The sequence below is a fragment of the Pleurodeles waltl genome, chromosome 9 (genome assembly GCF_031143425.1).
Source record: "Pleurodeles waltl isolate 20211129_DDA chromosome 9, aPleWal1.hap1.20221129, whole genome shotgun sequence".
NCBI lineage: Eukaryota > Metazoa > Chordata > Amphibia > Caudata > Salamandridae > Pleurodeles > Pleurodeles waltl.
Genome location: NC_090448.1, coordinates 1,174,855,229 through 1,174,871,670, shown reverse-complemented (window position 1 = coordinate 1,174,871,670; position 16,442 = coordinate 1,174,855,229). Strand labels below are relative to the sequence as shown.

The 16,442-nt window shown below is 49.0% G+C and overlaps 1 protein-coding gene across 12 annotated transcripts in view; it reads left to right on the top strand.

Moving 5' to 3' along the window:
* The window catches only part of HECTD1 (HECT domain E3 ubiquitin protein ligase 1), a 352,555-nt gene that overhangs the window by 147,045 nt on the left and 189,068 nt on the right, over positions 1 to 16,442 (top strand). For all 12 annotated transcript variants that reach the window (XM_069209073.1, XM_069209084.1, XM_069209083.1 and 9 more), the window contains exons 19-23: positions 352 to 457; positions 5,445 to 5,579; positions 6,462 to 6,601; positions 7,507 to 7,830; positions 10,872 to 11,038. In XM_069209073.1, coding sequence (XP_069065174.1) covers positions 352 to 457; positions 5,445 to 5,579; positions 6,462 to 6,601; positions 7,507 to 7,830; positions 10,872 to 11,038 — 872 coding nt within the window. The remainder of the gene's footprint in view (positions 1 to 351; positions 458 to 5,444; positions 5,580 to 6,461; positions 6,602 to 7,506; positions 7,831 to 10,871; positions 11,039 to 16,442) is intronic.

Below are 16,442 nucleotides of genomic sequence, written 5' to 3'. Positions count from 1 at the left end.
GCTAATAACATTAATGTCTTTTTAAGATTTCTCTTCTGTTATAAGTAAATTGCTTGTTTACACTAAGAAGAGTGGTACAAAGACTGGCTTCTTCATGCTGCCCTCCTTTATCTGAAGCACTGCTCACACCTAGACTGAAACAGCAGTGCTTCCAGCGTTCTACCAGTATAGTTTTGAGGTGGACTCAGCAGTGTTAGAAGCAACATTTTATTTTTCCATAATGAAACCAACGTTAAGGGTACAGTCAGCCTTACCATAGATAATGATCGTAACTGGCAGGTGAATCTTAATTGTGGTGTGATGGTCTCTGAGGTGGTGTGCACTGCAGTGATTTATCTGTTCTCTCCACAGTAGTCCAGCGGTTGCTTTGGTGCGAAAGTTGATTGCTGTATTGGAATCGATCGAGCGACTTCCACTGCATTTGTTTGATACTCCAGGCTCCACCTACAATCTGCAGGTAATGCATCTCCAAACCATGGCTCTCTTAAGATTCCTGTATGCACTGCCATCTCAAGTTGTGGAAGTTCTAGGCCTCTGTGAGACCTCCTCTTTGGGAACCGGGCAGATTGTTGAGTCAACTGGCTGAAACGGAAGGCCATGAACAGTGGAGAAGGAGTGGGATGTCACAGTTCTCCTACCCATATAAGGTCATTTAGTCCTACGCTGGCTGAACCTGCGATTGTGCAAGCCAGACCCTAGTTCAGGGAAATTGGTCTTTTGTCAAGATTTCATCATCTCACTTCAACCTAGTGTCTCGCCAGCACTATATTTGCATTTATCACTTTTTTAAATAGTAGCTGAGCTAAGAGATCAACAGATACTAAAATGTCTGTTCCGCACCTCTCACTACCAAAGCCCTGTGTGTGTGTTGTAATGCACCTAAATCTCTTCCCATCTAGTCTACACTAATGAATAGTGAGGACCAAATGCCCCTGGTCTTGGCCTGCGTTATTCAGTAATGCTCGACTGTCATCTCTGTAATATTGTACAGCCCACCTCTCCAGCATATTGATATAGGTTTAATGTGGAGAGTTGTCTTCCATAACATTTCATTTACCGTTGCTCAGTCTACTGGGCAGTATCTGTAGCGTGTACTGTTTACCACTGGTGTTCCAGGCCTGGTACAGTCCATTTGAATAGACGGGTTAATCTCTTTCCACACTTGGCTGTCTCAGGGTAGTGAAAACGAGGGCATCCAATTCAGAATCAAATATAATCACACTCAGTAAACCTAAAGTACATTAAGGGCTACAAGAATAACAAGACTTTTACTTTCACCAGCACTGCACCTATTCACTCTTCTACAATCTGGATTGTGCAGCTCCCCTCCTTCTAGTCTATTGACATGTCCTCGACAGAGCCTTCCATTGCCTCCTCAATTTTACCTTTAACTTCTCACCCGATAACTGCATTTGCACATTCGTTCCACCATGCTCACTACGTGTGCTTCTCCGGGAATCACAGGACCTCCTTCTACCCTTCACATGGCTCATGGTCAGTGTAGGAAGTTGGCTCTGTATGTGCTATTTCAAAGTAAGGAATAGCATGCACAGAGTCCAAGGGTTCCCCTTAGAGGTAAAATAGTGGTAAAAATAGATAATACTAATGCTCTATTTTGTGGTAGTGTGGTCGAGCAGTAGGCTTATCCAAGGAGTAGTGTTAAGCATTTGTTGTACATACACAAGACAATAAATGAGGTACACACACTCAGAGACAAATCCAGCCAATAGGTTTTTGTATAGAAAAATATCTTTTCTTAGTTTATTTTAAGAACCACAGGTTCAAATTCTACATGTAATATCTCATTCGAAAGGTATTGCAGGTAAGTACTTTAGGAACTTCAAATCATCAAAATTGCATGTATACTTTTCAAGTTATTCACAAATTGCTGTTTTAAAAGTGGACACTTTGCAATTTTCACAGTTCCTAGGGGAGGTAAGTATTTGTTAGGTTAACCAGGTAAGTAAGACACTTACAGGGCTTAGTTCTTGGTCCAAGGTAGCCCACCGTTGGGGGTTCAGAGCAACCCCAAAGTCACCACACCAGCAGCTCAGGGCCGGTCAGGTGCAGAGTTCAAAGTGGTGCCCAAAACGCATAGGCTAGAATGGAGAGAAGGGGGTGCCCCGGTTCCGGTCTGCTTGCAGGTAAGTACCCGCGTCTTCGGAGGGCAGACCAGGGGGGTTTTGTAGGGCACCGGGGGGGGACACAAGCCCACACAGAAATTTCACCCTCAGCAGCGCGGGGGCGGCCGGGTGCAGTGTAGAAACAAGCGTCGGGTTTGTAATGGAAGTCAATGGGAGATCTAGGGATCTCTTCAGCGCTGCAGGCAGGCAAGGGGGGGGTTCCTCGGGGAAACCTCCACTTGGTCAAGGGAGAGGGACTCCTGGGGGTCACTCCTCCAGTGAAAGTCCGGTCCTTCAGGTCCTGGGGGCTGCGGGTGCAGGATCTCTCCCAGGTGTCGGGACTTAGGATTCAAAGAGTCGCGGTCAGGGGAAGCCTCGGGATTCCCTCTGCAGGCGGCGCTGTGGGGGCTCAGGGGGGACAGGTTTTTGTACTCACAGTCTTAGAGTAGTCCTGGGGTCCCTCCTGAGGTGTTGGATCTCCACCAGCCGAGTCGGGGTCGCCGGGTGCAGTGTTGCAAGTCTCACGCTTCTTGCGGGGGGCTTGCAGGGTTCTTTAAAGCTGCTGGAAACAAAGTTGCAGCTTTTCTTGGAGCAGGTCCGCTGTCCTCTGGAGTTTCTTGTCTTTTCGAAGCAGGGGCAGTCCTCAGAGGATGTCGAGGTCGCTGGTCCCTTTGGAAGGCGTCGCTGGAGCAGGATCTTTGGAAGGCAGGAGACAGGCCGGTGAGTTTCTGGAGCCAAGGCAGTTGTCGTCTTCTGGTCTTCCTCTGCAGGGGTTTTCAGCTAGGCAGTCCTTCTTCTTGTAGTTGCAGGAATCTAATTTTCTAGGGTTCAGGGTAGCCCTTAAATACTAAATTTAAGGGCGTGTTTAGGTCTGGGGGGTTAGTAGCCAATGGCTACTAGCCCTGAGGGTGGGTACACCCTCTTTGTGCCTCCTCCCAAGGGGAGGGGGTCACAATCCTAACCCTATTGGGGGAATCCTCCATCTGCAAGATGGAGGATTTCTAAAAGTTAGAGTCACTTCAGCTCAGGACACCTTAGGGGCTGTCCTGACTGGCCAGTGACTCCTCCTTGTTGCTTTCTTTGTTCCCTCCAGCCTTGCCGCCAAAAGTGGGGGCCGTGGCCGGAGGGGGCGGGCAACTCCACTAAGCTGGATTGCCCTGCTGGGCTGTGACAAAGGGGTGAGCCTTTGAGGCTCACCGCCAGGTGTCACAGCTCCTGCCTGGGGGAGGTGTTAGCATCTCCACCCAGTGCAGGCTTTGTTACTGGCCTCAGAGTGACAAAGGCACTCTCCCCATGGGGCCAGCAACATGTCTCTAGTGTGGCAGGCTGCTGGAACCAGTCAGCCTACACAGATAGTTGGTTAAGTTTCAGGGGGCACCTCTAAGGTGCCCTCTGTGGTGTATTTTACAATAAAATGTACACTGGCATCAGTGTGCATTTATTGTGCTGAGAAGTTTGATACCAAACTTCCCAGTTTTTAGTGTAGCCATTATGGTGCTGTGGAGTTCGTGTAAAACAGACTCCCAGACCATATACTCTTATGGCTACCCTGCACTTACAATGTCTAAGGTTTTTGCTTAGACACTCTAGGGGCACAGTGCTCATGCACTGGTACCCTCACCTATGGTATAGTGCACCCTGCCTTAGGGCTGTAAGGCCTGCCAGAGGGGTGTCTTACCTATACTGCATAGGCAGTGAGAGGGTGGCATGGCACCCTGAGGGGAGTGCCATGTCGACTTACTCATTTTGTTCTCACTAGCACACACAAGCTGGTAAGCAGTGGGTCTGTGCTGAGTGAGGGGTCTCTAGGGTGGCATAATACCTGCTGCAGCCCTTAGAGACCTTCCCTGGCATTAGGGCCCTTGGTACCAGAGGTACCAGTTACAAGGGACTTATCTGGATGCCAGGGTGTGCCAATTGTGGAATCAATGGTACATTTTAGGTGAAAGAACACTGGTGCTGGGGCCTGGTTAGCAGGGTCCCAGCACACTTCTCAGTCAAGTCAGCATCAGTATCAGGCAAAAAGTGGGGGGTAACTGCAACAGGGAGCCATTTCTTTACAGTCAGTATCCAGGTGCTTGCACACTGCCCATTTACAATCTTAGTACTTGACTCTAAGCCATGTCCTGTTTTTTTTCAATTACCTCACCTTTGGCTTTCCTTACCACCTCCATCTTGATGAAACGCACATCTTGTCTTTACCTTCTCATCTCTCACTTCACACCTCCAGACAACTGTCTGATCGTAATGTGCATCTGAAACTGGATGACCCTTCTCTCCCTTGTTCTCAGCTCCAAGGATGTAATAAACATCTATGCTCAATTCTTCTCTAATGGCCTTGGGCACCTACTCCCCAACCCACTTGGACACTCCCCTCTTCCTTTCAGTGGAAAATTGGACTCCAGTGTGAAGCTGGTGTCATCTATCTCCCCCACTCACTGATCTGAAAAATGTGAACACGTATTCACTACTGCCAAACCGCTCATCAAAATCCTGGTCATGAGCACACTTGATTAAAGCAACAGAATCCTGGCCAGCCTCCCGTAAAACCCCTTGTCCACTTTTGACCCAATGGTAAGATAACAACTTGCACGTTTTTTCACCCTACAAGGAATACAGCCAATTCTGTCTACCACCACCATGCAGTCTGGCGATGAAGTAAACACAGGGGCGCTCCTTAAACTCCTCGCCTTTTGTTTAAGATAGAAGCTGCCAATTCACCCTTATTTGTTCCCGAACCACTTCTGCTACAACTCGGCCCAAGCTCTGCACTCAATAAACATCTTCAACCTACCCCATGTCCTCCAGAGCATTCTGCCCCAATCTAAGTTGAAGTTGTTGAGGTGCAGATAGCAGCCCCCACTTAACATCCTTGGCAGTGATATGTTCTACTAACTCCACAATTTCCTCGGTCATTTCTACCCCCCTTTTCTCAAAGCTAGAGACTGTTGAAATTCCATCTACAACCTGCAGCTAATCCTGTTCAGTGCCCTGTGTTAGCTGGCTCCACCTCCATTTGCCATCTAATTCAGTTCCCATAAGTACTTGCACTACAGCAGGATCCACCTGCATGCAGTACCCCCCCCCCCCCCCACTGCACAGTACGTCTACAAGCAGCAGTTAATCCTGTCTTGGGCATGGTATATGCTGGATCTACCTACATTCTGCGTACAGATTATGGCAATATGCTTCAGAAATACAAGTAACCTAATGTAACCAACTCCCCATCAATCCTCGTTAATTTACAGCCTTAAGCCAATCCCTCCACTCAGCTGAGATTATCTGCTCACTTAGCACTGATTACCTTCTCTTCACTTCCAGATACTAACCAGAAGGTTGAGGTTTCGGTTGGAGCGTGCACCAGGGGAGACAGCACTTATTGATCGGACCGGCCGGATGTTGAAGATGGAGCCCTTGGCAACTGTGGAGTCTCTAGAGCAATACCTCCTCAAGATGGTGAGAACAGAATAACACCTCATTAAGATGGTGAAGGAAGAATTATGCCTCAATCAAAAGGTGAAGGCACAATTCTTTTGCCTTTGAATGGTGAGGTAGACCACTTCCTACTTTGAATTGCTCATTTAAATGGTGAGGTAGACCACTTCCTACTTTGAATTGCTCATTTAAATGGTGAGGGTCTATTGGCAAAGGTGGCTGAAGTGTGCCTTGAATGGTGAAGATACAGCAATGGAATATGAGAGAGAGAGTACATGTATAAAAATGTTGGTAGTCTTATTGTGCCTCACTGAGATTTTCAGTGTGGTCAGTGTTCTTGGGTTTCTGACAATTGCTTAACCATAGAGTATCTGGGGACTATTGCCCTGCAACCCTTCCAATTTACAGTATGTCTTGAGTAATGCCTTCTAGTAATTTCAATATAGAATATTTGTGGAATAATTCATGTTAGTGGTTCAGTATAGAATTTGAGTCTAATGCCTCGAGGTGCATCAGGAGTATTTCGGAAATACATAATGCAATACAGAACTTTATTCCCAAATGTTTGCAGAATAACGCTCTGGTAATTTGTCACGTGCAGCACATTTACTACAGTTAACACTACAATGGTGAATTGCTCTTTCCTGCTAGAAGCAATGCATTTTCCTCAGCTTCCTTACTTGGTAGGAGCCTACTCAAAACATCTACTCTGGAATGCTATCATGTAGCAATACCACCCTTAGTCTGTGGATGAGCGTCCCATTCCTGTGATTTGAAAAGAAGTGCTTAAGTGAAGATCACCCCCACTCCATTAGGCCTGTTTTTAATAGTGGAGAGGCTGCCGAAATAATCATTTGAAAAAAGATCGTCACTGACTGTTTGTTTTTGTTTAAACTCTTCTAGGTAGCCAAGCAGTGGTATGACTTTGATCGATCGTCCTTCGTGTTTGTGCGGAAGCTGCGAGAGGGGCAGACGTTTGTGTTCAGACACCAGCATGACTTTGATGACAACGGAATCATCCATTGGATTGGCACAAATGCCAAGTAAGAGCATGGCCTTAGCAGAACTTGGGGCATGGATACTGCTGCTAGAGAAGCCTCATCTTCCTTGCAGGACTAAGGATGGTTACCATCTCTGAGGAAGCCAGCCCTTCTTTGCAGCAGTTAAGACTGCTGGCATGATTGAACTGCTCACTGATCCCAGCCCCACCCTCTCGGCCTTAGGCAGCCACCACCAATAAAGGAGCCTAGTCCCTCACTGTTTGACATGTGGTGATAATACCATCTCTTTCCCTGCAGGACATGGAGCACTGGTGCTGCTGAGGGAGACCAGCCCTTCCCATTCAGGATTTGGGCACCCTCACCCTCAGGGGAGCCCATCCTCTTGCTAGAGAACTCTGAAAACTGATACTGCTAAGCATGTCAGACAGTCTTACAAGTCTATTTGGTGCTGGCACCACTGATGGGATGTCCTTATGACATATGCATGTGGATTCCCCTGCATGAGGGCTGGTAGCTGAAAATCAGAGCAGCCCTTTACACCCAACTGTAGATACCATTGTGATCGTTTTGCATCATGAAATCTCTTCTAGATTCACATATTTTGCACAATTCTGCAAAGTGGCAGTGCTCATAGTTTTCAGTATTAGCTGTTCGTGATGTCCACAGCGGTTTTACATACTTTACTTCACACTGATTGGGTTGCTGTATTCGGTATGATATGTTGCTGTTTTTGGTGGAACCATCTCTTAGATTGAAACTCTTCAGTTGTACTGGTATTTTAAGGACTTGACAAACTCCTGTTTACCAGATGTGCCCTGATGGAGATGGCATCTCCTACTTCTTTCCAAATGTGGTGTCCTGTACCCGTACTTGGGCAGAACTAGATTTGTACAACACGAATAAAAGAGGCCAGATTTTCTGATGCTGCCATTTCTTTTCTCTTCCAGAACGGCGTATGAGTGGGTGAACCCTGCAGCCTATGGCCTGGTAGTGGTCACATCTTCTGAGGGGAGGAATCTTCCATACGGCCGATTGGAGGACATCCTGAGCCGTGACAGCTCTGCGCTCAACTGCCACACCAATGATGACAAGAATGCTTGGTTTGCTATCGACATGGGCCTCTGGGTGCTGCCCTCTGCTTACACGCTGCGTCATGCCCGTGGATATGGCCGCTCAGCTCTCCGTAACTGGGTCTTTCAAGTTTCCAAGGATGGTCAGAGCTGGAGCACCCTCTACACCCACGTAGATGACAGCAGCCTGAATGAGCCAGGGTATGTGGAGCGCTTTAGGGACGGATGGATCTGCTCTTCTGCTGTCTTCTCTACAGCTTTCCTTCCCTGAGGAATAGCTGTTTAAAGAAAAAATTCAGCAGCATGTCTGACAGGATGTTTCTCCTCCTTCCAGAATCAATATTGTTTTGCAATTGCATGCATATAAATAATGGTAATTTGTGCCTTTGCTGACTGACGCTGACGTGCTTGCACCTTTCTAATATGAGCATGTGATGTTTGCCAGGAGTGTTTGACTTGCTAACATGAGAATATCAAGTGAAACATTTTAGAGCCTGCCTGTCAAACAAGCTTGTATCGTGATGTACCACAAAAGCAGTCACAGGGAGTTCTCTGACTCCAGAAGAGAAGACTTGTACAGTGTTAGACTGCCAACTAGAGACGCCATTTTTGTTTGCACCCTGTCCAAGTAGGGACCACCACTCTAGTCAGGATAAGGGAGATACCCACCCAAATAAGCCCTGCAGTGCGGCTTATTTCAGAAGCAATGTGTAAAGCATTTGCACATCACACAGTAATAAGTGAAAACACTACAAACGGACACCACACCAGTTTTTGAAAAATACCCAATATTTATCTATATAAAAAAGGCCAAATACGATAAAAATCTAACATACAGTAATAAAAATATGAATTCTGAAAGACTTACACAAAAATACAGTTCCTTGAAGTCAATAGCTCCACCTGGAGCTATCACGGCATTGTGATCAACAAAACCAACAGTTCAGGCCGGCCATAGCGTTGCGGACCAGCTATGGTGTCGGGAAGACCCACAAACAGTACGTTGGATTTGCAGGGCATCGTGATCCTCGCAGTGAGCTCCGGAGAGTGGCGTTGCTGACGGCACGGTGGCGGTTACGGAGTCGGTGCAGGAGTCATCGGGCCTTTAAGGTCACACGCGTTGCGGATCGAACTCCAGACTGATGAAGTCAGGTGCGCCGGCGTGGATGGTGTCGGGGCTGCGGTGCGAAGCGGGACAATGCGACGCGCGGTGCCCACAGGTCACAGTGCAGGCAGTGGCTCGGTGACGGCGTCCAGCGGCGTTGGTGAGACCAGGGCTGCTGTGTGAAGGGGGCCAGTGCGACGTGCGGTGTCCACACGTCACGGTGCAGGCAGCGGAGTCGTCGTTGCTGAAGCACTGTCGTCAGTAGGCCCAAGCCAGCGGTGCAGGACGTGCTTTGTGACCCTCATGAGCGGTGTCCACAGGCCACGGTACAGGCAGCGGCGCCGGTGTCAGCAGGAGCTGCGGCGTCAGGGATGCCCAGGCTGCGGTGTGAGCAGGCGATGCCAAAGTGCGGGGTTCACATGGTCGCAGTGCGAGCAGCGGCACGGTGAAGTCATCTGATGGCGGCGTCGGGGAGACCAGGGTCGCTGTGCGAAGCGGGGCAATGGGACTGTGTGGCGTCGACAGGTCACGGTGCAGGCCAGCGCGTCGTTGGCGCGTCGCAGTGATTTCTCCTCTTGAACAGCACAAAACATCCAGTTCCAAGTGCTGTAGGTTGAGGAAACTGAAGTCTTTAGTGTCCCTGAGACTTCCAAAAGGAGGCAAGCTCTACTCCAAGCCCTTGAAGATTTTTCTCAAGCAGGACACACAGCTAAGTTAACCCTTTGCACTCTTTTCAGGCAGAAGCAGCAACTGCAGGCCAGTCCAGCAAAGGGACCATACTCCTCCTTCAGCTCTTCTCCTGGGCAGAGCTTCCTCTTGGTCCCAGAAAGATTCTAAAAGTCTGGGGTTTTGGGTCGTCTTCTTATACCCAGTTCTGCCTTTGAAGTTGGCAAACTTCAAAGCAAAGTCTCAAGTGTTTGCAAGATCCTTCCTTGTCCAGGCCTGGCCCCAGACGCACGCCAGGGGATCGGAGACTGCATTGTATGAGGGCAGGCACAGTCGTTTCAGGTTTGAAGGACCACTCCTTTCTAGCTCAGATAGCTCATCAGGATATGCAGGCTACACCCCGCCCCCTTTTGTGTCATTGTCTAGAGAGGTGCAAAACAGCCCAACTGTCAAACTGACAGACAATCCACAAACAGGCAGAGTCACAGAATGGTTTAAGCAAGAAAATGCTCACTTTCTAAAAGTGGCATTTTCAAACAGACAATTTAAAAACCAACTTCACTAAAAGATGTAATTTTAAATTGTGAGTTCAGAGACCTTAAACTCCACATTTTTATCTGCTCTCTAAGGGAATCTGCACTTTAAGGATATTTAAAGGCAGCCCCCATGTTAATCTATGAGAGAGATCGGCCTTACACAGTGAAAACCGAATTTGGCAGTATTTCACTGTTAGGACATATAAAACACACTAGTATATGTCCTACCTTAAACATACACTGCACCCTGCCCATGGGGCTACCTAGGGCCTACCTTAGGGGAGCCTTACATGTAGTAAAGGGGAAGGTTGAGGCCTGGCAAGTGGGTACACTTGCCAAGTCGAATTGGCAGTTTAAAATTGCACACACAGAAACTGCAGTGGCAGGTCTGAGCCATGTTTACAGGGCTACTAATGTGAGTGGCACAACCAGTGCTGGAGGCCCACTAGTAGCATTTAATTTACAGGCCCTGGGCACCTCTAGTGCACTCTACTAGGGACTTACCCAGTAAATCAAATATGCAAGTCATGGATAAACCAATCAACAGTACACTTTACACAGAGAGCATATGCACTTTAGCACTGGTTAGCAGTAGTAAAGTGCCCAGAGTCCTAAAGCCAACAAAAACAGGTCAGAAAAAATAGGAGAAAGGAGGCAAAAAGACTGGGGATGACCCTGCAAAAAGGGCCATTTCCAACATACAGGTTTTCATAGAATCAATTCACTGGGAGCTTCGTCCTGGTTTCAGCGTTTATGTATGTTCACACGCAATTAATCAAGTGCTATCTAGTCGTAGAAAGTATCAGTTATGTTCTCCTCTGCTTTGATAGCAAAGAAGCATTGCTCATTCAGCAGGTAGGATGCCACAAAAACTATTTTAAATCTTGCCACTAGGACCTTTTTTTCACTGTTAACCTCTTTTCTTCCGTGTGCAGATCTACAGCCACATGGCCACTAGATCCCCCGAAGGATGAGAAGCAAGGCTGGAGGCACATTCGCATTAAGCAGATGGGGAAGAACGCCAGTGGCCAAACGCACTACCTCTCGCTGTCTGGGTTCGAGCTCTATGGCACTGTGAATGGTGTGTGTGAAGATCAACTTGGTACGTATATATGTGTTTTCTGATGATCCCCGACTCTTCCATTCTCGCTATATCAGGAAATCTTGGGGTCATGTGCAGTGCTGACACACCTCCTGAGCGGAGAATAAATGCAAGCATTTTTGCAGCACCCATGGAGATAGAAACTATGCTATAATTTGGGGTTTGGGGATGGGTGAAGTTGGGCAGGACTTTACATGTTAATGTTTTTGATGAAATTGTTCCCTTATTCATGAATGAGATAGCTTTAGTACTCTGAGGTCTACATTTTTCTAATTGTTAAGTCTAACCATGGATTCCTCACCTTTAGATAATTCCCCGGCACCAGGCTAGATCCAGAGATTTCAGTAATGCGCTGTGTTTCATTAGGTGGAATCATATGGCTCTTTGCTGATTTCATACTGCCCCATAAATGAGGGAGTGGATGCATATAAGGCCCGCCCCTGCGCTTTGATTTCTGATGGATACTTCTAATCACAGATTCCTCACCTTGTGAATATCCCTCTGTCTCTTGTAAATGGGTCCTCGGTACTCAGGGCGTGGGGTACTGAGAAAGGTCCCTAAGGGCTGCAAAACAAATTGTGCCCTCTAAGGAATCCTCACCAAGCATATGACAGACTGCATGTTTTGGTGCAGACAAAAGTGAGAACACGACGTGGCACACAGCGTGTGTGCCATGTCCCCTAACACTGCCAGCAATATATGTAAGTCACCCCTACAGCACGCCTTACAGCCCTAAGGCAGGGTGGATTATATTACACGTGAGGGCATAACTGCAAGAGCATATATGCCCCTGCTATGTCTGTCGATTCTTAGACATAGTGTACAGGGAAGCCATTTTAAAAACATGTGCTAGACACTGGTGAATATGAGTTTCCCAGCTACATGATGGCTTCACTGAAGATGGGGATGATTGTTATCAAACATCTCGTATTGATATACCCATGCCACGGGTGGATTTATCAATACACACCCAGAGGGCACCTTCGAGGTGCACCCTGAAAAGCTACCAGCCTCTGGTACGTTTGCTGACCAGTTTGAGCCACCCTGCCACCACCAGACAAGAGTCTGGGCTCCTAGGGTAAGAGCCCTTTTGTAGGAAAGCGCCTCTTTTGACATGGTAAATCTCACCCCCAACCCCCCCACCCCCAAACACACACACTTTTTGCCTGGTTTCTGATGCAATTTCGACTGAAAATGCTCTGGGTCCCAGCTGAAGACGTCCCCAGAACCAGATCTCTTTCCCTAAAACTGTACAGTCGTTTTTCAATTGGCTAACCTTTAGTTGCCACTGTAAGTCCCTGGTAAATGGTACCCCTGGTACATAGGGCAAAGGGTACTAAAGGAAGGCTTCTGAGGGCTGCAGCACAAATGGTGCCTTCCTCAGGCACCCTGTCACTAAGTGCACCCAGTGCTGCTTTCGCACACTGCGTGTCTTGGTGCATGTAGGAAGTTGGCTCTGTATGTGCTATTTCAAAGTAAGGAATAGCATGCACAGAGTCCAAGGGTTCCCCTTAGAGGTAAAATAGTGGTAAAAAGAGATAATACTAATGCTCTATTTTTGTGGTAGTGTGGTCGAGCAGTAGGCTTATCCAAGGAGTAGTGTTAAGCATTTGTTGTACATACACATAGACAATAAATGAGGTACACACACTCAGAGACAAATCCAGCCAATAGGTTTTGTTATAGAAAAATATCTTTTCTTAGTTTATTTTAAGAACCACAGGTTCAAATTTAACATGTAATATCTTGTTTGAAAGGTATTGCAGGTAAGTACATTAGGCACTTTGAATCATTTCAATTGCATGTATACTTTTCAAGTTATTCACAAATAGCTATTTCAAAAGTGGACACTTAGTGCAATTTTCACAGTTCCTGGGGGAGGTAAGTTTTTGTTAATTTTACCAGGTAAGTAAGACACTTACAGGGTTCAGTTCTTGGTCCAAGGTAGCCCACCGTTGGGGGTTCAGAGCAACCCCAAAGTCACCACACCAGCAGCTCAGGGCCGGTCAGGTGCAGAGTTCAAAGTGGTGCCCAAAACGCATAGGCTATAATGGAGAGAAGGGGGTGCCCCGGTTCCGGTCTGCTTGCAGGTAAGTACCCGCGTCTTCGGAGGGCAGACCAGGGGGGTTTTGTAGGGCACCGGGGGGGACACAAGCCCACACAGAAATTTCACCCTCAGCGGCGCGGGGGCGGCCGGGTGCAGTGTTAGAACAAGCGTCGGGTTCGCAATGTAAGTCAATGGGAGATCAAGGGATCTCTTCAGCGCTGCAGGCAGGAAAGGGGGGGCTTCCTCGGGGAAACCTCCACTTGGGCAAGGGAGAGGGACTCCTGGGGGTCACTTCTGCAGTGAAAGTCCGGTCCTTCAGGTCCTGGGGGCTGCGGGTGCAGGGTCTTTTCCAGGCGTCGGGACTTAGGTTTCAGAGAGTCGCGGTCAGGGGAAGCCTCGGGATTCCCTCTGCAGGCGGCGCTGTGGGGGCTCAGGGGGGACAGGTTTTGGTACTCGCAGTCGTAGAGTAGTCCGGGGGTCCTCCCTGAGGTGTTGGTTCTCCACCAGCCGAGTCGAGGTCGCCGGGTGCAGTGTTGCAAGTCTCACGCTTCTTGCGGGGAGATTGCAGGGGTCTTTAAGGCTGCTCCTTTGGATAAAGTTGCAGTCTTTTTGGAGCAGGTCCGCTGTCCTCGGGAGTTTCTTGTCGTCGTCGAAGCAGGGCAGTCCTCAGAGGATTCAGAGGTCGCTGGTCCCTTTGGAAGGCGTCGCTGGAGCAGAGTTCTTTGGAAGGCAGGAGACAGGCCGGTGAGTTTCTGGAGCCAAGGCAGTTGTTGTCTTCTGGTCTTCCTCTGCAGGGGTTTTCAGCTAGGCAGTCCTTCTTCTTGTTGTTGCAGGAATCTAAATCTTTAGGTTCAGGGAAGCCCTTAAATACTAAATTTAAGGGCGTGTTTAGGTCTGGGGGGTTAGTAGCCAATGGCTACTAGCCCTGAGGGTGGGTACACCCTCTTTGTGCCTCCTCCCAAGGGGAGGGGGTCACATCCCTAATCCTATTGGGGGAATCCTCCATCTGCAAGATGGAGGATTTCTAAAAGTTAGAGTCACCTCAGCTCAGGACACCTTAGGGGCTGTCCTGACTGGCCAGTGACTCCTCCTTGTTGCTTTCTTTGTTCCCTCCAGCCTTGCCGCCAAAAGTGGGGGCCGTGGCCGGAGGGGGCGGGCAACTCCACTAAGCTGGAGTGCCCTGCTGGGCTGTGACAAAGGGGTGAGCCTTTGAGGCTCACCGCCAGGTGTTACAGCTCCTGCCTGGGGGAGGTGTTAGCATCTCCACCCAGTGCAGGCTTTGTTACTGGCCTCAGAGTGACAAAGGCACTCTCCCCATGGGGCCAGCAACATGTCTCTAGTGTGGCAGGCTGCTGGAACTAGTCAGCCTACACAGACAGTCGGTTAAGTTTCAGGGGGCACCTCTAAGGTGCCCTCTGGGGTGTATTTTGCAATAAAATGTACACTGGCATCAGTGTGCATTTATTGTGCTGAGACGTTTGATACCAAACTTCCCAGTTTTCAGTGTAGCCATTATGGTGCTGTGGAGTTCGTGTAAAACAGACTCCCAGACTGTAAAGAAATGGCTCCCTGTTGCAGTTACCCCCCACTTTTTGCCTGATACTGATGCTGACTTGACTGAGAAGTGTGCTGGGACCCTGCTAACCAGGCCCCAGCACCAGTGTTCTTTCACCTAAAATGTACCATTGTTTCCACAATTGGCACAACCCTGGCACCTAGGTAAGTCCCTTGTAACTGGTACCCCTGGTACCAAGGGCCCTGATGCCAGGGAAGGTCTCTAAGGGCTGCAGCATGTCTTATGCCACCCTAGGGACCCCTCACTCAGCACAGACACACTGCTTGCCAGCTTGTGTGTGCTGGTGGGGAGAAAATGACTAAGTCGACATGGCACTCCCCTCAGGGTGCCATGCCAACCGCCCACTGCCTGTGGCATAGGTAAGTCACCCCTCTAGTAGGCCTTACAGCCCTAAGGCAGGGTGCCCTATACCACAGGTGAGGGCATATGTGCATGAGCACTATGCCCCTACAGTGTCTAAGCAAAACCTTAGACATTGTAAGTGCAGGGTAGCCATAAGAGTATATGGGCTGGGAGTCTGTCAAAAACGAACTCCACAGTTCCATAATGGCTACACTGAATACTGGGAAGTTTAGTATCAAACTTCTCAGAATAATAAACCCACACGGATGCCAGTGTTGGATTTATTAAAAAATGCACACAGAGGGCATCTTAGAGATACCCCCTGTATTTTACCCAATTGTTCAGTGCAGGACTGACTGGTCTGTGCCAGCCTGCTGCTGAGAGACGAGTGTCTGACCTCATGCGGTGAGAGCCTTTGTGCTCTCTGAGGACAGAAACAAAGCCTGCTCTGGGTGGAGGTGCTTCACACCTCCCCCCTGCAGGAACTGTAACACCTAGCAGTGAGCTTCAAAGGCTCAAGCTTAGTGTTACAATGCCCCAGGGCACTCCAGCTAGTGGAGATGCCCGCCTCCTGGACCCAGCCCCCACTTTTGGCGGCAAGTCCAGGAGAGATAATGAGAAAAACAAGGAGGAGTCACTGGCCAGTCAGGACAGCCCCTAAGGTGTCCTGAGCTGAGGTGACTCTGACTTTTAGAAATCCTCCATCTTGTAGAAGGAGGATTCCCCCAATAGGGATAGGAATGTGACCCCCTACCCTTGGGAGGAGGCACAAAGAGGGTGTACCCACCCTCAGGGCTAGTAGCCATTGGCTACTAACCCCCCAGACCTAAACACGCCCTTAAATTTAGTATTTAAGGGCTCTCCCTGAACCTAGAAATTAGATTCCTGCGACAACAAGGACTGCCCAGCTGAAAACCCCTGCAGAGGAAGACCAGAAGACAACAACTGCCTTGGCTCCAGAAACTCACCGGCCTGTCTCCTGCCTTCCAAAGAACTCTGCTCCAGCGACGCCTTCCAAAGGGACCAGCGACCTCTGAATCCTCTGAGGACTGCCCTGCTTCGACGACGACCAGAAACTCCCGAGGACAGCGGACCTGCTCCAAAAAGACTGCAACTTTGTTTCAAGGAGCAGCTTTAAAGACCCCTGCAACTCCCCGCAAGAAGCGTGAGACTTGCAACACTGCACCCGGCGACCCCGACTCGGCTGGTGGAGAACCAACACCTCAGGGAGGACCCCCGGACTACTCTCCGACTGTGAGTACCAAAACCTGTCCCCCCTGAGCCCCCACAGCGCCGCCTGCAGAGGGAATCCCGAGGCTTCCCCTGACCGCGACTCTCTGAAACCTAAGTCCCGACGCCTGGAAAAGACCCTGCACCCGCAGCCCGCAGGACCTGAAGGACCGGACTTTCACTGGAGAAGTGACCCCCAGGAGTCCCTC